The sequence below is a fragment of the Salmo trutta genome, chromosome 2 (assembly GCF_901001165.1).
Source record: "Salmo trutta chromosome 2, fSalTru1.1, whole genome shotgun sequence".
In the NCBI taxonomy this organism is placed as follows: domain Eukaryota; kingdom Metazoa; phylum Chordata; class Actinopteri; order Salmoniformes; family Salmonidae; genus Salmo; species Salmo trutta.
The window spans coordinates 3,049,796-3,073,810 of NC_042958.1; the positions used below are offsets into that span (position 1 = coordinate 3,049,796).

Sequence of the window (24,015 nt, forward strand, 5' to 3'; positions counted from 1 at the left end):
CTCGAGAGGAAGAAAAAGGTTTTTTTCTTCTTTCTAACAAAAATAATAACATTCTGGTCATTTAGCCTAAGGTCTTTTAATAATGACAAACCAATTGTAATGAAAACTTAAAACAATAATGTTAATGACATTAAAGTTCATACATAAATCTCATCATTAAATAAAAAACATGACATAGTTGTAGTGGTTTTTTACACATTGCATTTCCACGTGAGGTTGTGATGCGTTTGTCATAGGTCGCTACGTTTCAACACTCTGGCGACATCCCAAATGGCATCCTATTCCATATATAGTGCACTACCCTATATAGGGAAAGAGTTGTGCACTATACAGTTTAAGGTCAAGGGAGTCATTTGGGATACACGCTCTGTCTGAGGTCTGTCAATGTATTTACTTCCATTCTCCTCACATTGGAAATATTTGGCAACCTTTTGGCAAACATGGATTTCTTCTGTCTCTTCTTCTGTGCATTGCCGTTGTTGTCATAATATGTACAGTGGAGCGCTTTCAGCCAAGTACTTCATATGTATTTTTCTTTTTTAAATGCATGCTTTTTAAAGATGAATCTCTCTGTGCATTTTGCACTGTTGCTAGAATAAAAAGGAACACGGTTGAAATATACATCAGGATCAAAAATGTCCTCATACTTGGATAAATTATCTCTGTCCGTATGAGTTTCTCGTTTTGAGCCCCACAGTTTTCTCCTCCCTGTCTTTCCTCCTAATTCTGCATAAGTATCGCAGTGTCTGTTTCAGCAGTAAACCGCTGCAGTGTCTGTTTCAGCAATACACAACACACGTATAAAAGGGACTTGTCATGCCATGCAAATATCTCTTCCACCATTTCACTATCTGTGTTCCCTTTTTCCTCTCATCTCACTTCTCCAATATCTCCTCATTCTTCTTCGTCTTTTTCAGCAGGTCAAGTTTAGGTTAATTAAATGTAGTTCCAGTGGATTACATGCTGGTTTCGCAGGTCGGGGACATACTGCCGTCCCCGGGCATCAGGTGAATCTCTGGTGTAAACATGTGGTTCTCTGATTTGTTGCGTCCACTTTGGTTGCTGTCGACCTTGCCCTCCCCACCTGCCCCTCCTCCCACAACCACCACCACATCCTGGGTGCAGTTCCCAGCCGGTGCCCCCCCCGCCGTTCCCGCCGCTTCCATCTGATTCCTCTCCTCGTTGGACGAACCTTGACACCCGAGACCCTGGTCCGGGGAGTCCTCATCCCCTGGCGGGGTGTCCACCACCAGCCTCTCGCGGGACAGGGGGCTGGTCTCGTCTTCTGTGCCCAGGATGACGGCCTTTGTGCTGGGGAGGAGCAGCGAGGTCTCTCTCTCTGGGGATTCATTCTCCAGGAAGCTGAAGCTGATGTCATGGGGAGAGGTGGTGCTGGGTGGTGTCAGGGGGGGCTCGGTGGGTGGGCCCTTGATGAAGTTGACCTTTAGCTCTTTGGTCCCCTTGACGACAGGGTTGATGCCGTCTCTCAGGGTGCTATGGATGTTCTCCACGTCGTCTCTCGGGAACTGTGTGCCGCCATCTTGGTTGTAGGGGACAAACTCATACATGCTGTCTTTGAGGGAGGCAGCATCCTGGAGGCTTTGGACATCGTTGACCCTCGATTCTGGGAGGAGGTCTAGAGATGGAGGGAACTTTCTTCCGTATCCAGAGCCCTCCCCGAACTCAGCCCTGCAGCTGGCGAAGCTGTCCATGCTCGACAGGCTGCGTACTGCTTCGCTTTCCTTCAGTAGGGGCTCTGTCGAGGAAGAGGATGGGACTTCCTGCCTCTCCAGCTCCACTTCCTGTGAGGGCCGGGCCGGGGAGGGCGGGGACCCTGGGTGCTGTTGCCGCGAAGATACCGAGGTTGCCGTGGTGGCGGAGGTGCTCATAGTGCTCACAGAGCAGGAAGTGTTGAGGTTGGTAAAGGACTGAGACTTGGTCAGCTGGTTGAACATGATCTCTAGGTTCTGAGCGTTAAGAAGCTGAGAGGTACTGCCTCTGAATTCTGGGATACGTCCTCTATACTGAAAGCTACTGAGGGGCCTCCGCTCGGGGCTACCGCTGGTGGTGATGGTGATGCGGTGGGTGGACCCCAGGAGGACGGACTCGGGGTACTTCTTATCCAACAACCTCAGGCTGATGTCGGAGGCGGTGTGTCTGGGCGTGCCGGCCCAGCTGGGAGACAGGTGGTTGTCCTCTCCTCCTTTCTCCACGACTACATCCATCAGCTCCATACTCCGGGCGAACGCGTCCTTCAGGTTCATGGAGACGATACTACCGTTCCTCTTGGCCCTCTCCAGGGCCTCCCGCCTCTTTATGGCCTTCTCCTGCCTCTTCTGCTCCTTGTAGAACTCAGAGAAGTTGTTGACGATAATGGGGATGGGCAGAGCGATGACCAACACCCCGGCGATACAGCAGAGACCCCCGACTATCTTACCCAGCAGAGTCTGAGGGTAGATGTCACCGTAACCCACCGTAGTCATAGTGATGGTGGCCCACCAGAAGGAGGCGGGGATGCTGGTAAACTTGGTGGCGTCTTCGTCCTTCTCGGCGAAGAAGACGAGGCTGGAGAAGATCATAATGCCCATGGCCAGGAAGAGGATGAGCAGGCCCAGCTCGTTGTAACTCCGCCTCAGGGTGAAGCCTAGATTACATTACATTACATTAGAAAAACTTGAATGTTCTCAATGAGGCAAACGCCAGTGTTTCTTCATCCTGGTTCTATGGACCTAAACTTACATTTCTTTCCCCTTGCACTAGACACCTGATTCCACGAATCAACTCAGCTGCGTAGTGCTAGGGAAAAAACTAAAATGTGCACCACTTTGGGTCCCCAGGACCAGGATTAAGATACACCGGGATAAACAACATGCATACAGACCAAGAGACTGCAGCCCTGTTGAATGCCTGGCCAGCTTCAGAATCCTCAATATTCTCATGATCCGGAATATCTGCACCACACGCCGGACGTTCTGGAACTGTAGAACGCTCTTGTTGGATTCCGTCAGGAAGATAGTGACGTAATAAGGGAGGATGGCCAGCAGGTCAATGATGTTCAGGGGACCTTTAAGACAGAGGGAGAGAAAGAGAAGGAGAGAGCGACTTTTGACTTTTTTGTCTTTCTTTAATGAAACATTCTCATTTCATTAAAACCTCACCACCCCTTAAAACAAAACACCCCAAAAATCTCTTGTACTGCATACATGTACCATACTCACCTTGCCCTCTACACCACGATACAAAACAACACCACACATCACAATAACCAAAATCTCACCACTTCTACAACCGTATATCCAACCCATCTTCCCCAGCTATACAGACAGCCCCCCCCAACACACCATATCTCCTGAAACATCTTCCCCAGCTATACAGACAGCCCCACCAACACACCATATCTCCTGAAACATCTTCCCCAGCTATACAGACAGACCCCCCCAACACACCATATCTCCTGAAACATCTTCCCCAGCTATACAGACAGCCCCCCCAACACACCATATCTCCTGAAACATCTTCCCCAGCTATACAGACAGACCCCCCCAACACACCATATCTCCTGAAACATCTTCCCCAGCTATACAGACAGACCCCCCCAACACACCATATCTCCTGAAACATCTTCCCCAGCTATACAGACAGACCCCCCCAACACACCATATCTCCTGAAACATCTTCCCCAGCTATACAGACAGACCCCCCCAACACACCATATCTCCTGAAACATCTTCCCCAGCTATACAGACAGCCCCCCAACACACCATATCTCCTGAAACATCTCCCCCAGCTATACAGACAGACCCCCCCAACACACCATATCTCCTGAAACATCTCCCCCAGCTATACAGACAGCCCCCCAACACACCATATCTCCTGAAACATCTCCACACTTTTCATAATTTATAGAAGTCAAATTCCACTCTAAGGCGCGCAGAGACCATCCCATTAAACAATAGTAAAGGGTCTGTTATCCCCCCACCTTTGACCCTGTTCCTCCTTGTTAGCCAAATCGACAACTTTGCCTGAGCAAACAGAAAATTCAACAAAATACATTTGGCCTTCTCCTTATTTGAAAACCTGTATCCCATTATAAATATCCCAACAGTAAAAACCTCCTCCAACCTCTCCCACAGACATTCCAACAGAGACATTAATGATATTAACCTGGCGCACACAGAAAACACATGAATCACAGTTTCTTTCATTTTACACAGAAAGGATACCCCTGCCTGATTCCCGGTTCAACCCGTGCCAACCAGTGGTTAGTGGCCAGGGCTCCATGAAGAACCCTCCACTGGAGGTCCCCTGACTTCTTTGGTACTGGGGGTTTGTAAAGCCCCCTCCATCTAAAACCCACCATACTTTCTGCCCCACATACCCCCTGCCACTGATGTGCCTTCACTCCTGTTAGGCTCCTAATGTCCCTTACCTTAATGCAGAGGTTGTACAGGGCTTTACCTTCCACCGCCTCAAACTCCCCCAGGCTCGGAGGGTTAAATTCTAACAAGTCCTGAGTACACATAGGATCACACATTTCTGCCCTATAGAACTCAGCATAAAACTCCACAGTTCGCTCCCGCATCTCACCCACCACAGAGGTCACACGCCGTTCAGACAGCCGAAGACAATGCATACCCTTGGCTTCACGGCTCGGTCTTTCCAAACCAAAGAAGAAGGAGCTGGGAGCATCCATCTCCTTGAGCATGGAGAACCTAGCTCTTACAAGTGCTCCCTTTGCTTTAACCTGGAAAAAACTGCCCAGGTCCCTAAATTAGCCTGGAGGCCTACATTGCCTTGCCCCACCATCTCTACCTCCATCTCGCTAATACACCGCTCTACTCTCCTAGCCTCTGAGGATGAGAGAGCTGTGTACTGTTGACAGAAAAGCCGAATTTGGACTTTCCCCACATCCCACCATTGACTCAGAGACTCATACTCCTCTCTTCGCTGCCTCCACCTTTCCCAAAATGTCTGGAAACCTGAGCAAAAAGTGGCATCTTGTAAGAGCTTTACATTAAACTTACAATAGGATGCGTGCCGGGGCCCTGGTGAAATAGACAGCCGAGCCATGGTTATGTGATGATCAGAAAACCCCACCGGGAGAATGGTAGCGCCCAACAGCCTATTGCTCTTTTCTCTCCAAAACTCTTGAACGTGCCGTCCTTGGCCAGCTCTCCTGCTATCTCTCTCAGAATGACCTTCTTGATCCTAATCAGTCAGGTTTCAAGACTGGGCATTCAACTGAGACTGCTCTTCTCTGTGTCACGGAGGCTCTCCGCACTGCTAAAGCTAACTCTCTCTCCTCTGCTCTCATCCTTCTAGACCTATCTGCTGCCTTTGATACTGTGAACCATCAGCTCCTCCTCTCCACCCTCTCCGAGTTGGGCATCTCCGGCGCGGCCCACGCTTGGATTGCGTCCTACCTGACAGGTCGCTCCTACCACGTGGCGTGGCGAGAATCTGTCTCCGCACCACGTGCTCTCACCACTGGTGTCCCCCAGGGCTCTGTTCTAGGCCCTCTCCTATTCTCGCTATACACCAAGTCACTTGGCTCTGTCATATCCTCACATGGTCTCTCCTATCACTGCTATGCAGACGACACACAATTAATCTTCTCCTTTCCCCCTTCTGATAATGTCACGTCCTGACTAGCAGATGGAGCTATTGTTTTAGTGTTGGGGTCAGGACGTGGCAGTTTTTGTGTATGTGAATGTTTGATTGTTGATTTGGGACTTCCAATTGAAGGCAGGTGTGTTGAGCTGCCTTTGATTGGAAGTCCTATATAGGTGTGTGTGTTTTTCTTTGGGGTTGTGGGTGGTTGTGTTTTGCACTGCGTTTTTTAGCCTGCAAACTGTTGGTGCTGTTGTGTTTATTGTTTCCTGTGGATGCGTTACTCCTTTTGTTGGGTAATTAAAAATGAGAATTCACATACCTGCTGCGCCTTGGTTCATTTCAGAAGACAGCTGTTACAGATAACCAGGTGGCGAATCGCATCTCTGCATGTCTGGCAGACATATCAGTGTGGATGACGGATCACCACCTCAAGCTGAACCTCGGCAAGACGGAGCTGCTCTTCCTCCCGGGGAAGGACTGCCCGTTCCATGATCTCGCCATCACGGTTGACAACTCCCTTGTGTCCTCCTCCCAGAGTGCTAAGAACCTTGGCGTGATCCTGGACAACACCCTGTCGTTCTCCACTAACATCAAGGCGGTGACCCGATCCTGTAGGTTCATGCTCTACAACATTCGCAGAGTACGACCCTGCCTCACACAGGAAGCGGCGCAGGTCCTAATCCAGGCACTTGTCATCTCCCGTCTGGATTACTGCAACTCGCTGTTGGCTGGGCTCCCTGCCTGTACCATTAAACCCCTACAACTCATCCAGAACGCCGCAGCCCGTCTGGTGTTCAACCTTCCCAAGTTCTCTCACGTCACCCCGCTCCTCCGCTCTCTCCACTGGCTTCCAGTTGAAGCTCGCATCCGCTACAAGACCATGGTGCTTGCCTACGGAGCTGTGAGGGGAACGGCACCTTCGTACCTTCAGGCTCTGATCAGGCCCTACACCCAAACAAGGGCACTGCGTTCATCCACCTCTGGCCTGCTCGCCTCCCTACCTCTGAGGAAGCACAGTTCCCGCTCAGCCCAGTCAAAACTGTTCGCTGCTCTGGCACCCCAATGGTGGAACAAGCTCCCTCACGATGCCAGGACAGCGGAGTCACCACCTTCCGGAGACACCTGAAACCCCACCTCTTTAAGGAATACCTGGGATAGGATAAAGCAATCCTTCTAACCCCCCCCCCTCCCCCCTTAAAAGATTTAGATGCACAATTGTAAAGTGGTTGTTCCACTGGATATCATAAGGTGAATGCACCAATTTGTAAGTCGCTCTGGATAAGAGCGTCGGCTAAATGACTTAAATGTAAATGTAAATGTAATGCTCCGATTCCTAGACATGTAAAACCGATCTAGTTGGGCTGCACTCACCCTAGTCCCCAAAACCTTCACCCATGTATACTGTCTTGTGCCAGGATGTTTAGTTCTCCAAACATCCACTAGGTCGAACTGATTAATGATGTCTCTCAACACTCCCACTGAGCCTGAATGAGGCTCTTCCCCATTTCTGTCTTTCGTAAAATCCATCATACAGTTCCAGTCCCCGCCGACCACCAGCGTCTCCTCAGGCGCTACCTGTGAGAGTTCCTGTCTAAGACTCCCAAATAGAACCCCTCGTTCTCTCCCTGTATTAGGCGCATACACATTTATAAAGACAAAACCCATGTTGTTAATTTCTGCTTTTACTTCAAGCAGCCTACCCCTACACACCTCCTTTGAGGAGCACATTTTTACAGACAGACCCGGTACAAAAAGGACCCGCCACCCCTGCACTAAGATTTGTCCCATGGCTCAACACACTTGCCACTTTCCACCAAAGCCCCCAGTCGACTTCATTCAATACATCACTATGTGTCTCCTGCAGAAACAACACCTGTACTTTTTATGTTTTACACATTCACCCAACACACTCCTCTTTCCCACATCTCTGGCTCCATTTATATTGAGCGAGCCTACCCAAAGAGTCTCCATGAGAAGTGGGAGAAAAGCCAGCAAAGAAAGAGACCAATAGCAAAGCTCATAAAGCCCCAGTGCCAGAGAAAAACTATTAATCTAAAACAGCGTCTGAAGGTCGAACTTTACGCACTGTTGTGACCCACTTCCTCAACCTAAACCGTTTCCTGGGTGAGAGGACACCATGCCCCTAATTTTTTTATAGCATGTTGTACTGATCTTACAAACTTTCTCGGATCAGAAAAAAAAGCCTCGAGATTAAAATTGTTCCCCTTGGTCTCATTCAGGAACCTTGTCAGTTCCGTCACTGTGTACTTTGACCCCTCTGCTTGACTGGCTGGCAGCTCCGGACCCATTGAGGAGGAGTCTGAAAAAAAGCCTCCTCATCATCCTCTTCCTCAGACCCACCTTCCTCCTCCTCATCTCCCATCCTGACCACCTGCCCTTCCTCTCTGGTCATGGCCTCCCCCCGCAACACCAGGCAAAGGTTCCTTGGTGCCTTTGATGACACCAGCCTCTCCCCACCCAACTCTTTTCTTCTCCCCCTTTATCCTCTTCCGCTTAACAGCCTGACTAGACCCAGCCTCATCTACACCACCATCTATAACCTGACTAGACCCAGCCTCATCTACACCACCACCATCTATAACCTGACTAGACCCAGCCTCATCTACACCACCACCATCTATAACCTGACTAGACCCAGCCTCATCTACACCACCATCTATAACCTGACTAGACCCAGCCTCATCTACACCACCATCTATAACCTGACTAGACCCAGCCTCATCTACACCACCATCTATAACCTGACTAGACCCAGCCTCATCTACACCACCATCTATAGCATGACTAGACCCAGCCTCATCTACACCACCATCTATAACCTGACTAGACCCAGACTCATCTACACCACCATCTATAACCTGACTAGACCCAGCCTCATCTACACCACCACCATCTATAACCTGACTAGACCCAGCCTCATCTACACCACCATCTATAACCTGACTAGACCCAGCCTCATCTACACCACCATCTATAACCTGACTAGACCCAGCCTCATCTACACCACCATCTATAACCTGACTAGACCCAGTGTCATCTATACCACCATCTATAACCTGACTAGACCCAGCCTCATCTACACCACCATCTATAACCTGACTAGACCCAGCCTCATCTACATCACCATCTATAACCTGACTAGACCCAGACTCATCTACACCACCATCTATAACCTGACTAGACCCAGCCTCATCTACACCACCACCATCTATAACCTGACTAGACCCAGCCTCATCTACACCACCATCTATAACCTGACTAGACCCAGGCCTCATCTACACCACCATCTATAACCTGACTAGACCCAGCCTCATCTACCCACCACTATAACCTGACTAGACCCAGCCTCATTCTACACCACATCTATAACCTGACTAGACCCAGCCTTCATCTACCCCACCATCTATAAACCTGACTAGACCCAGCTCATCTACACCACCATCTATAACCTGACTAGACCCAGCCTACTCTACACCACCAATCTATAACCTGACTAGACCCAGCCTCATCTACACCCCATTCTATAACCTGACTAGACCCACTCATCTACACCACCATCTATAACCTGACTAGACCAGCCTCATCTACACCACACATCTATAACTGACTAGACCCAGCCTATCTACACCACCATCTATAACCTGACTAGACCCAGCCTCATCTACCACCATCTAACCTGACTACACCCAGCCTCACCTACACCACATATATAACCTGACTAGACCCAGCCTCATCTACACCACAATCTATAACCTGACTAGACCCAGCCTCATCTACACACACCATCTAAACTGACTAGACCCAGCCTCACCTACATCACCACCATCTATAACCTGACTAGACCCAGCCTCCTACACCACCATCTATAACCTGACTAGACCCAGCCTCATCTACACCACATCTATAACCTGACTAGACCCAGCCTCATCTACACCCCATCTATAACCTGACTAGACCCAGCTCATCTAACCACCATCTATAACCTGACTAGACCCAGCCTCATCTACAACCATCTATAACCTGACTAGACCCAGCCTCTCCTACACCACCACACCATCCATAACCTGACTAGACCCTGCCTCATCTACTACAACCACCACCTATAACCTGACTTAGACCTCAGCCTCATCGATCACCACCAGCTATACCTGAACTAGACCCCTCATCTACAACCACCACCATCTATACCTGACTAGAACCCAGCCTCATCTACAACCACCATCTATAACCTGACTAGACCCAGCCTCACTACACCACCACCATCATAAACCGGACTAGACCAGCCTCATCTACACCAGACACAACCCATCTATAACCTGACTAGGCCAGCCTCATCTACCAACCACATCTATAACCGACTAGACCCAGCCTCAACCTACAGCAACACCACCACATCTATAACCTGACTAGAACCCAGCCTCATCTACACCACCATATCCATAACCTGACTAGACCCAGCCTCATGTTACAACCCACCATCTATAACCTTGACATAGACGCCAGCCTCATCTACAACCACACATCGATAACCTGACTAGACCCAGCCTCATCTACACCACCATCTATAACCTGACTAGACCCAGCCTCATCTACACCACCACCATCTATAACCTGACTAGACCCAGTCTCAACTACACCACCATCTATAACCTGACTAGACCCAGCCTCATCTACACCCACCACCATCTATAACCTGACTAGACCCAGCCTCATCTACACCACCATCTATAACCTAACTAGACCCAGACTCATCTACACCACCATCTATAACCTGACTAGACCCAGCCTCATCTACACCACCATCTATAACCTGACTAGACCCAGCCTCATCTATACCACCATCTATAACCTGACTAGACCCAGCCTCATCTATACCACCATCTATAACCTGACTAAACCAGCCTCATCTACACCACCACCATCTATAACCTGACTAGACCCAGCCTCATCTACACCACCATCTATAACCTGACTAGACCCAGCCTCATCTACACCACCATCTATAACCTGACTAGACCCAGCCTCACCTACACCACCATCTATAACCTGACTAGACCCAGCCTCATCTACACCACCATCTATAACCTGACTAGACCCAGCCTCATCTACACCACCATCTATAAACCTGACTAGACCCAGCCTCATCTACACCACCATCTATAACCTGACTAGACCCAGCCTCATCTACACCACCACCTCTATAACCTGACTAGACCCAGCCTCATCTACACCACCATCTATAACCTGACTAGACCCAGCCTCATCTACACCACCACCATCTATAACCTACTAGACCCAGCCTCATCTACACCACCACCATCTATAACCTGACTAGACCCAGCCTCATCTACACCACCACCATCTATAACCTGACTAGACCCAGCCTCATCTACACCACCATCTATAACCTGACTAGACCCAGCCTCATCTACACCACCACCATCTATAACCTGACTAGACCCAGCCTCATCTACACCACCACCATCTATAACCTGACTAGACCCAGCCTCATCTACACCACCATCTATAACCTGACTAGACCCAGCCTCATCTACACCACCATCTATAACCTGACTAGACCCAGCCTCATCTACACCACCATCTATAACCTGACTAGACCCAGCCTCATCTACACCACACCATCTATAACCTGACTAGACCCAGCCTCATCTACACCACCATCTATAACCTGACTAGACCAAGCCTCATCTACACCACCATCTATTACCTGACTAGACCCACCTCATCACACACCACCATCTATAACCTGACTAGACCCAGCCTCATCTACACCACCACCATCTATAACCTGTCTAGACCCAGCCTCATCTACAACCACCATCTATAACCTGACTAGACCCAGCCTCATCTACACCACCATCTATAACCTGACTAGACCCAGCCTCATCTACACCACCATCTATAACCTGACTAGACCCAGCCTCATCTACACCACCACCATCTATAACCTGACTAGACCCCAGCCTCATCTACACCACACCATCTATAACCTGACTAGACCCAGCCTCATCTACACCACCATCTATAACCTGACTAGACCCAGCCTCATCTACACCACCATCTATAACCTGACTAGACCCAGCCTCATCTACACCACCACCATCTAGAACCTGACTAGACCCAGCCTCATCTACACCACAATCTATAACCTGACTAGACCCAGCCTCATCTACACCACCATCTATAACCTGACTAGACCCAGCTCACCTACACCACCATCTATAACCTGACTAGACCCAGCCTCATCTACACCACCATCTATAACCTGACTAGACCCAGCTCATCTACACCACCATCTACACCACCATTAACGACTAGACCCAGCCTCACCTAACACCACCATCTATAACCTGACTAGACCCAGCCTCATCTACACCACCACCATACTATAACTGGACTAGACCCAGCCTCATCGACACCAACCATCATAACCTGACAGTACCCAGCCTCACTACACCACATCTATAACCTGACTAGACCCAGCCTCATCTACACCACCACCATCTATAACCTGACTAGACCCAGCCTCATCTACACCACCACCATCTATAACCTGACTAGACCCAGCCTCATCTACACCACCACCAATCTATAACCTGACTAGACCCAGCCTCATCTACACCACCATCTATAACTGACTAGACCCAGCCTCATCTACACCACCATCTATAACCTGACTAGACCCAGCCTCATCTACACCACCATCTATAACCTGGACTAGACCCAGCCTCATCTACACCACCACCATCTATAACCTGACTAGACGCCCAGCCTCATCTACACCACCATCTATACCTGACTAGACCCAGCCTCATCTACACCACCACCATTATAACCTGACTAGACCCAGCCTCATCTACACACCATCTATAACCTGACTAGACCCAGCCTCATCTACACCACCCATCTATAACCTGACTAGACCCAGCCTCATCTACACCACCATCTATAACCTGACTAGACCCAGCCTCATCTACACCACCACCATCTATAACCTGACTAGACCCAGCCTCATCTACACCACCATCTATAAACCTGACTAGACCCACCCCTCATCTACACCACCATCTATAACCTGACTAGACCCAGCCTCATCTACACCACCATCTATAACCTGACTAGACCCAGCCTCATCTACACCACCATCTATAACCTGACTAGACCCAGCCTCATCTACACCACCATCTATAACCTGACTAGACCCAGCCTCATCCTACACACCACCATCTATAACCTGACTAGACCCAGCCTCATCTACACCACCATCTATAACCTGACTAGACCCAGCCTCATCTACACCACCATCTATAACCTGACTAGACCCAGCCTCATCTACACCACCATCTATAACCTGACTAGACCAGCCTCATCTACACCACCACCATCTATAACCTGACTAGACCCAGCCTCATCTACACCACCACCATCTATAACCTGACTAGACCCAGCCTCATCTACACCACCAGCTATAACCTGACTAGACCCAGCCTCATCTACACCACCATCTATAACCTGACTAGACCCAGCCTCATCTACACCACCACCATCTATAACCTGACTAGACCCAGCCTCATCTACACCACCATCTATAACCTGACTAGACCCAGCCTCATCTACACCACCATCTATAACCTGACTAGACCCAGCCTCATCTACACCACCATCTATAACCTGACTAGACCCAGCCTCATCTACACCACCATCTATAACCTGACTAGACCCAGCCTCATCTACACCACCATCTATACCTGACTAGACCCAGCCTCATCTACACCACCATCTATAACCTGACTAGACCCAGCCTCATCTACACCACCACCATCTATAACCTGACTAGACCCAGCCTCATCTACACCACCACCATCTATAACCTGACTAGACCCACACCACCATCTATAGACCTGACTAGACCCAGCCTCAGCTACACCACCATCTATAACCTGACTAGACCCCAGCCTCATCTACAACCACCATCTATAACCTGACTAGACCCAGCCTCATCCTACACCACCATCTATAACCTGACTAGACCCAGCCTCATCTACACCACCATCTATAACCTGACTAGACCCAGCCTCATCTACACCACCATCTATAACCTGACTAGACCCAGCCTCATCTACACCACCACCATCTATAACCTGACTAGACCCAGCCTCATCCTACACCACCACCATCTATAACCTGACTAGACCCAGCCTCATCTACACCACCACCATCTATAACCTGACTAGACCCAGCCTCATCTACACCACCCATCTATAACCTGACTAGACCCAGCCTCATCTACACCACCATCTATAACCCTGACTAGACCCAGCCTCATCTACCACCACCATCATAACCTGACTAGACCCAGCCTCATCTACACCACCATCTATAACCTGACTAGACCCAGCCTCATCTACACCACCATCTATAACCTGACTAGACCCAGCCTCATCTACACCACCACTCTATAACCTGACTAGACCCACCATCTATAACCTGACTAGACCCAGCCTCATCTACACCACCATCTATAACCTGACTAGACCCAGCCTCATCTACACCACCATCTATAACCTGACTAGACCCAGCCTCATCTACACCACCATCTATAACCTGACTAGACCCAGCCTCATCTACACCCACCATCTATAACCTGACTAGACCCAGCCTCATCTACACCACACCATCTATAACCTGACTAGACCCAGCCTCATCTACACCCACCATCTATAACCTGACTAGACCCAGCCTCATCTACACCACCATCTATAACCTGACTAGACCCAGCCTCATCTACACCACCACCATCTATAACCTGACTAGACCCAGCCTCATCTACACCACCATCTATAACCTGACTAGACCCAGCCTCATCTACACCACCATCTATAACCTGACTAGACCCAGCCTCATCTACACCCCCATCTATAACCTGACTAGACCCAGCCTCATCTACACCACCATCTATAACCTGACTAGACCCAGCCTCATCTACACCACCATCTATACCCTGACTAGACCCAGCCTCATCTACACCACCATCTATAACCTGACTAGACCCGACTAGACCAGCTCATCTACACCCCACCATCTATAACCTGACTAGACCCAGCCTCATCTACACCACCATCTATAACCTGACTAGACCCAGCCTCATCTACACCACCATCTATAACCTGACTAGACCCAGCCTCATCTACACCACCATCTATAACCTGACTAGACCCAGCCTCATCTACACCACCACCATCTATAACCTGACTAGACCCAGCCTCATCTACACCACCATCTATAACCTGACTAGACCCAGCCTCATCTACACCCCCACATCTATAACCTGACTAGACCCAGACTCATCTACACCACCATCTATAACCTGACTAGACCCAGCCTCATCTACACCCACCATCTATAACCTGACTAGACCCAGCCTCATCTACACCACCATCTATAACCTGACTAGACCCAGCCTCATCTACACCACCACCATCTATAACCTGACTAGGCCCAGCCTCATCTACACCACCATCTATAACCTGACTAGACCCAGCCTCATCTACACCACCCCATCTATAACCTGACTAGACCCAGCCTCATCTACACCCACCATCTATAACCTGACTAACCCAGCCTAATCTACACCACCACCATCTATAACCTGACTAGACCCAAGCCTCATCTACACCACCATCTATAACCTGACTAGACCCAGCCTCATCTAACACCACCATCTATAACCTGACTAGACCCAGCCTCATCTACACCACCATCTATAACCTGACTAGACCCAGCCTCAGCTACACCACCACCATCTATAACCTGACTAGACGCAGCCTCATCTACACCACCACCTCTATAACCTGACTAGACCCAGCCTCATCTACACCACCACAATCTATAACCTGACAGACCCCAGCCTCACCTACACCACATCTATAACCTGACTAGACCCAGCCTCATCTACACCACCCCATCTATACCTGACTAGACCCAGCCTCACCTACACCACCATCTATAAACCTGACTAGACCCAGCCTCATCCTACACCACATCTATAACCTGACTAGACCCAGCCGCATCCTACACCACCCATCTATACCTGACTAGACCCAGCCTCATCTACACCACCACCATCTATAACCTGACTAGACCCAGCCTCATCTACACCACCATCTATAACCTGACTAGACCCAGCCTCATCTACACCACCATCTATAACCTGACTAGACCCAGCCTCATCTACACCACCCATCTATAACCTGACTAGACCCAGCCTCATCACACCACCACCATCTATAACCTGACTAGACCCAGCCTCATCTACACCACCATCTATAACCTGACTAGACCCAGCTCATCTACACCACCACATCTATAACCTGACTAGACCCACGCCTCATCCACCTACACCACCATCTATAACCTGACTAGACCCAGCCTCATCTACACCACCACCATCTATAACCTGACTAGACCCAGCCTCATCTACACCACCACCATCTATAACCTGACTAGACCCAGCCTCATCTACACCACCACCATCTATAACCTGACTAGACCCAGCCTCACCTACACCACCATCTATAACCTGACTAGACCCAGCCTCACCTACACCACCATCTATAACCTGACTAGACCCAGCCTCATCTACACCACCACCATCTATAACCTGACTAGACCCAGCCTCACCTACACCACCATCTATAACCTGACTAGACCCAGCCACATCCACACCACCATCTATAACCTGACTAGACCCAGCCTCATCTACACCACCACCATCTATAACCTGACTAGACCCAGCCTCATCTACACCACCACCATCTATAACCTGACTAGACCCAGCCTCATCTACACCACCAGCACACACCTGACTAGACCCAGCCCTCATCTACACCACCATCTATAACCTGACTAGACCAGCTAATCTTACAACACCCATCTATAACCTGACTAGACCCAGCCTCATCTACACCACCAAATCATATAACCTGACTAGACCCAGCCTCATCTACACCACCATCTATAACCTGACGAAGCCCAGCCTCATCTACACCCCACCATCTATAACCTGACTAGACCCAGCCTCAATATACACCACCATCTATAACCTGACTAGACCCAGCCTCATCTACCACCACCATCTATAACCTGACTAGACCCAGCCTCATCTACACCACCACTCTATAACCTGACTAGACCCAGCCTCATCTACACCACCACCATCTATAACCTGACTAGACCCAGCCTCATCTACACCACCACCATCTATAACCTGACTAGACCCAGCCTCACCTACACCACCATCTATAACCTGACTAGACCCAGCCTCACCTACACCACCATCTATAACCTGACTAGACCCAGCCTCATCTACACCACCACCATCTATAACCTGACTAGACCCAGCCTCACCTACACCACCATCTATAACCTGACTAGACCCAGCCACATCCACACCACCATCTATAACCTGACTAGACCCAGCCTCATCTACACCACCACCATCTATAACCTGACTAGACCCAGCCTCATCTACACCACCACCATCTATAACCTGACTAGACCCAGCCTCATCTACACCACCATCTATAACCTGACTAGACCAGCCTCATCTACACCACCACCATCTATAACCTGACTAGACCCAGCCTCATCTACACCACCATCTATAACCTGACTAGACCCAGCCTCATCTACACCACCACCATCTATAACCTGACTAGACCCAGCCTCATCTACACCACCATCTATAACCTGACTAGACCCAGCCTCATCTACACCACCATCTATAACCTGACTAGACCCAGCCTCACCTACACCACCATCTATAACCTGACTAGACCCAGCCTCATCTACACCACCATCTATAACCTGACTAGACCCAGCCTCATCTACACCACCATCTATAACCTGACTAGACCCAGCCTCATCTACACCACCATCTATAACCTGACTAGACCCTGCCTCATCTACACCACCATCTATAACCTGACTAGACCCAGCCTCCTCTACACCACCACCATCTATAACCTGACTAGACCCAGCCTCATCTACACCACCATCTATAACCTGACTAGACCCTGCCTCATCTACACCACCATCTATAACCTGACTAGACCCAGCCTCCTCTACACCACCACCATCTATAACCTGACTAGACCCAGCCTCATCTACACCACCATCTATAACCTGACTAGACCCTGCCTCATCTACACCACCATCTATAACCTGACTAGACCCAGCCTCATCTACACCACCATCTATAACCTGACTAGACCCAGCCTCATCTACACCACCATCTATAACCTGACTAGACCCAGCCTCATCTACAACCACCATCTATAACCTGACTAGACCCAGCCTCATCTACACCACCATCTATAACCTGACTAGACCCAGCCTCATCTACACCACCATCTATAGCCTGACTAGACCCAGCCTCATCTACACCACCATCTATAGCCTGACTAGACCCAGCCTCATCTACACCACCATCTATAGCCTGACTAGACCCAGCCTCATCTACACCACCATCTATAACCTGACTAGACCCAGCCACATCCACACCACCATCTATAACCTGACTAGACCCAGCCTCATCTACACCACCATCTATAACCTGACTAGACCCAGCCTCATCTACACCACCATCTATAGCCTGACTAGACCCAGCCTCATCTACACCACCATCTATAGCCTGACTAGACCCAGCCTCATCTACACCACCATCTATAGCCTGACTAGACCCAGCCTCATCTACACCACCATCTATAACCTGACTAGACCCAGCCTCATCTATTTACTAGAAAAGGAAAAATTGAAAGAAAAGACCAAGGCGAGAACCAAGAAAATAAGTTAGGACACTAAACACTCAAACTCCAAAAAACTTGAGAGAGAGAGATTTTCTCTTAAATGTTTTTTAACAAGACGTTACTCAAGTGCCAGCAACATTTATTTGTTGTTTATTTTAGCAGGAAATATAATTGAGAACACATTCTCTTTTACAATAATGAACTGGCATCAACCAGCTGAATTGCAACTAAATTAGACTAAAACGCAAACCCAATATACAATCAATGAAATAGGTTAAAACCTCTTACATCTACACGTTCCGCTAGCGGAACGTCTGCTCCAATATCCAATGATGGGCGGGGCGCGAAATACAAACTCCTCTAAAATCCGAAAACTTCCATTTTTCAAACATATGACTATTTTACAGCTATTTAAAGACAAGACTCTCCTTTATCTAACCACACTGTCCGATTTCAAAAAGGCTTTACAGCGAAAGCAAAACATTAGATTATGTCAGCAGAGTACCCAGCCAGAAATAATCAGACACCCATTTTTCAAGCTAGCATATCATGTCACATAAACCCAAACCACAGCTAAATGCAGCACTAACCTTTTATGATCTTCATCAGATGACACACCTAGGACATTATGTTATACAATACATGCATGTCTGTTCAATCAAGTTCATATTTATATAAAAAAACAGCTTTTTACATTAGCATGTGACGTTCAGAACTAGCATTCCCACCAAACACTTCCGGTGATTTTACTAAATTACTCACGATAAACGTTCACAAAAAGCATAACAATTATTTTAAGAATTATAGATACAGAACTCCTCTATGCACTCGATATGTCCGATTTTAAAATAGCTTTTCGGATGAAGCACATTTTGCAATAATCTAAGTACATAGCCCAGCCATTACGGGCTAGCTATTTAGACACCCAACCAGTTTAGCCTTCACCAAAATCACATTTCCTATAAGAAAAATGTTCTTACCTTGCTTGTTCTTCGTCAGAATACACTGCCAGGACTTCTACTTCAATAACAAATGTAGGTTTGGTCCCAAATAATCCATCGTTATGTTCCAACAGCGGCGTTTTGTTCGTGCGTTCTAGACACTATCCCAACGCTAAATCTCGGCCACGAGCATGACTCAGAATGTGACAAAAAAATTCTAAATATTCCATTACCGTACTTCGAAGCATGTCAACCGCTGTTTAAAACCAATTTTTATGCAATTTATCTCGTAGAAAAGCGATAATATTCCGACCGGGAATCTGCCTGTCTGTATACTGAGGGAAAAACCGAAAGCCGGGGGCGGGGCGGGTCGCGAGCGTAAGGCTTAGTCCATTGAGTGACCACTTAGCTTTTGCTCTCTATTGTTTCAGCCAGGGCTTTGAATTACGTCATTCCTGTTTTTCCCGGGCTCTGAGACTCCATTGGAGACGTGGGAAGTGTCACGTAAGAGCAGAGATCCTTTGTAAAAGATAGAGAGAATCAACAAGGGCAAGAAATGTTCAGACAGGGTACTTCCTGAACAGAACCTTCTCAGGTTTTTGCCTGACATAGGAGTTCTGTTATACTCACAGACACCATTCAAACAGTTTCAGAAACTGTGGAGTGTTTTCTCTCCAAAGCTAATAATTATATGCATATTCTAGTTTCTGGGCAGGACTAATAATCAGATTAAATCGGGTACGTTTTTTATCCAGCCGTGAAAATACTGCCCCCTAGCCATAAGAGGTTAAATAAAAACCAAAATCATCACCATCCATCCTGCAATGGATCAGAACCAGTTTAGTTGTAAGGCAGGTCTGGCCTATATGACCTGGCCGCAGATCAGTTTGTACTATCAAACATGATAATGAGTTGACAAGATGGCGCAAATAGATCTGGGACCAGGCTAGCGTATATATATATATATATATCTACCTTTGAAGAACTTCCATTTGTTGGGTGAGGAGAGGAAGCGGAGGAGGTACTCCATGGTAAACCAGGCGATACAGATGGCTTCTACATGGGCCAGCTGGGGGTTGTCGTTGGCCTGGCCAAACTCATCTAGCACCTGGAGCTCTGGTAGGGTGTTGAGGGACAAGGCGATAGTGGAGAGAATGATGAACAAGATAGACAGGATGGCCAGGATCTGGAGGAAGGAGAGAGAGAGAGAGGGAAGGAAAGAAGGAGGGAGAGAGAGAGAGAGAGAGGGAGGGTGAGAGAGAGAGAGAGGGGAGAGGGACAGAGAGAGGGGGGAGGGGGAGAGAGGGAGGGGATAGCGAGTGAGAGGGAGGGAGGGTGGGAGGGGGAGAGAGAGAGCGAGAGGGAGGGCAGGGAGGGGGAGGGAGGGGTAGAGAGGGAGGGAGAGAGGGAGAGAAATTCAATGCAAACCCTCCAACCCAAAAAGGCCTGTGGTGTTGATGGTATCCTCAATGAAATGGTAAAATACACAGACCACACACTCCAATTGCTATACTAAAACTCTTTAACATCATCCTGAGCTCTGGCATCTTCCCCAATATTTGGAACCAAGGACTGATCACCTCAATCCACAAAAGTGGAGACAAATTTGACCCCAATAATTACCGTAGGATATGCGTCAACAGCAACCCTGGGAATATCCTCTGCATTATCATTAACAGCAGACTCGTACAATTCCTCAGTGAAAACAATGTACTGAGCAAATGTCAAATTGGCTTTTTACCAAATTACTGTACGACAGACCACGTATTCACCCTGCACACCCTAACTGACAAACAAACAAACCAAAACAATGGCAAAGTCTTCTCATGCTTTGTTGATTTCAAAAACGCTTTTGACTCAATTTGGCATGACGGTCTGCTATACAAATTGATGGAAAGTGGTGTTGGGGGAAAAACATACGACATTATAAAATCCATGTACACAAACAAGTGTGTGGTTAAAAATGACAAAAAACACACACATTTCTTTCCCACAGGGCCGTGGGGTGAGACAGGGATGCAGCTTAAGCCCCACCCTCTTCAACATATATATCAATGAATTGGAGAGGGCACTAGAACAGTCTGCAGCACCCTGCCTCACCCTACTAGAATCTGAAGTCAAATGTCTACTGTTTGCTGATGATCTGGTGCTTCTGTCCCCAACCAAGGAGGGCCTACAGCAGCACCTAGATCTTCTGCACAGATTCTGTCAGACCTGGAACCTGACAGTAAATCTCAGTCAGACAAAAATAACGGTGTTCCAAAAAAGGTCCAGTTGCCAGGACCACAAATACAAATTCCATCTAGACACCGTTGACATAGAGCACACAAACTGGGGTATGTACCCCCAGGGGTACGCACAATGCCGTCGGGGGTACGCCAAACAAAAATGTAATTCACATTAAAACATTTTTTTTATCTTTTCCAACAGGCCTATACATTTGGGTGTGGTTTTATTCACGCCTGAGTCGCCTCGTTTCACTGCCAAAATAAAATTAAACCATCTAGTGTTCAGCGAAATAACAACACAATGTCAAATACAGGAAGTCAAATAATTAACATCCAATCACATTAACCGTTACTCTCTCACGGGAATTCCACTAACGGTCCGTATGTAGCCAAACGTAGCTGCTGCTCACGTTGGTGTCTGTACTGATGGCGCAAAAGCCATGACAGGGAGACATAGTGGAGTGGTAACGCGCGTGCAAGCAATTGCTCCCGATGCCACCTGGGTCCACTGCAGCATCCACCAAGAGGCTCTTGCTGCCAAGGGAATGCCTGACACCTTGAAAGACGTTTTGGACACTACAGTGAAAATAGTTAACTTTGTTAAAGCAAGGGCCCTGAACTCTCGTGTATTTTCTGCACTATGTAATGATATGAGCAGCGACCACGAGCAGCATACAGAAGTGCGCTGGTTATCAAGGGGCAAAGTATTGACATGCTTTTTTTAAAATTGAAAGACGAGCTTAAAGTTTTCTTTACTAACCATAATTTTCACTTGTTTGACCGCTTGCATGATGACGAGTTTCTCACACGACTGGCTTATCTGGGTGATGTTTTTTATCGCCTGAATAATCTGAATCTAGGATTACAGGGACTCTCCGCAACTATATTCAACATGCGGAACAAAATGGAGGCTATGATTAAGAAGTTGGAGCTCTTCTCTGTCTGCATTAACAAGGACAACACACAGGTCTTTCCATCATTGTATGATTTTTTGTGTGCAAATGAACTCAAGCTTATGGACAATGTCAAATGTGATATAGCGAAGTAACTGAGTGAATTGGGTGCGCAATTACGCAGGTACTTTCCCGAAACGAACGACACAAATAACTGGATTCTTTATCCCTTTCATGCCCTGCCTCCAGTCCACTTACCGATATCAGATCGAAATTGCAACAAGCGGTTCTGTGAAAATGTAATTTAATCAGAAGTCACTGCCAAATTTCTGGATTGCGCTCAGAGTATCCTGCCTTGGCAAATCGCATTGTTAAGACACTGATGCCTTTTGCAACCACATACCTATGTGAGAGTGGATTCTCGGCCCTCACTAGCATGAAAACGAAATACAGGCACAGACTGTGTGTGGAAAATGATTTAAGACTGAGACTCTCTCCAATACAACCCACTATTGCAGAGTTATGTGCATCCTTTCAAGCGTTCAACACCATAGTGCCCTCAAAGCTCATCAATAAGCTAAGGACCCTGGGACTAAATACCTTCCTCTGCAACTGGAATCTAGACTTCCTGACGGGCCGCCCCCATGTGGTGAGAGTAGGTAGCAATACATCTGCCACGCTGATCCTCAACACGGGGGCCCCTCAGGGGTGCGTGCTCAGTCCCCTCCTGTACTCCCTGTTCACCCACGACTGCACAGCAAGGCACGACTCCAACACCATCATTAAGTTTGCCGATGACACAACAGTGGTAGGCCTGATCACCAACAACTACGAGACAGCCTATAGGGAGGAGGTCAGTCCTGGCAGTGTGGTGCCAGGACAACAACCTCTCCCTCAATGTGATCAAAACTAAGGAGATGATTGTGGACTACAGGAAAAGGAGGCCCGAGCACGCCCCCATTCTCATCGATGGGGCTGCAGTGGAGCAGGTTGAGAGCCTCAAGTTCCTTGGTGTCCACATCACCAACAAACTAACATGGTCCAAGCACACCAAGACAGTTGTGAAGAGGGCACGAAAAAACCTATTCCCCCTCAGGAGACTAAAAAGATTTGGCATGGGTCCTCAGATCCTCAAAAGGTTCTACAGCTGCACCGTCGAGAGCATCCTGACTGGTTGCATCACTGGCAACTGCTTGGCCTCCGACCGCAAGACACTACAGAGGGTAGTGCGTACGGCCCAGTACATCACTGGGGCCGAGCTTCCTGCCATCCAAGACCTCTATACCAAGCGGTGTCAGAGGAAGGCCCTAAACATTGTCAAGACTCCAGCCACCCGAGTCATAGACTGTTCTCTCTGCTACCACATGGCAAGTGGTAGCAGAGCGCCAAGTCTAGGTCCGAGAGGCTTCTAAACACCTTCTACCCCCAAGCCATAAGACTCCTGAACATCTAATCAAATGGCTACCCAGACTATTTGCATTTTCCCCCCCTC

At 48.3% G+C, this 24,015-nt stretch overlaps 1 protein-coding gene across 1 annotated transcript; it reads right to left on the reverse strand.

The window, feature by feature from the left end:
- Positions 1–956: 956 nt before the first annotated feature.
- Positions 957–23,169, reverse strand: LOC115148626 (potassium voltage-gated channel subfamily B member 2-like). The gene is made up of 4 exons (XM_029690694.1): positions 23,149–23,169; positions 20,378–20,588; positions 2,882–3,064; positions 957–2,644 (listed from the first exon to the last, which is right to left on the reverse strand). The coding sequence occupies exons 1-4, from the start codon at positions 23,167–23,169 to the stop codon at positions 957–959; spliced, it is 2,103 nt and encodes a 700-aa protein (XP_029546554.1).
- Positions 23,170–24,015: the final 846 nt, after the last annotated feature.

Excerpts from the sequence above, each read along its gene's own strand:
- LOC115148626 (XM_029690694.1), bottom strand. The coding sequence starts at position 23,169 with ATGGGGGCGGCCCGTCAGGAA. Across the intron at positions 20,589-23,148 it reads TGGGGGCGGCCCGTCAGGAA|ATCCTGGCCATCCTGTCTAT; the intron begins GTCTAGATTCCA and ends TCCTTCCTCCAG. Across the intron at positions 3,065-20,377 it reads CAAATGGAAGTTCTTCAAAG|GTCCCCTGAACATCATTGAC; the intron begins GTAGATATATAT and ends TCTGTCTTAAAG.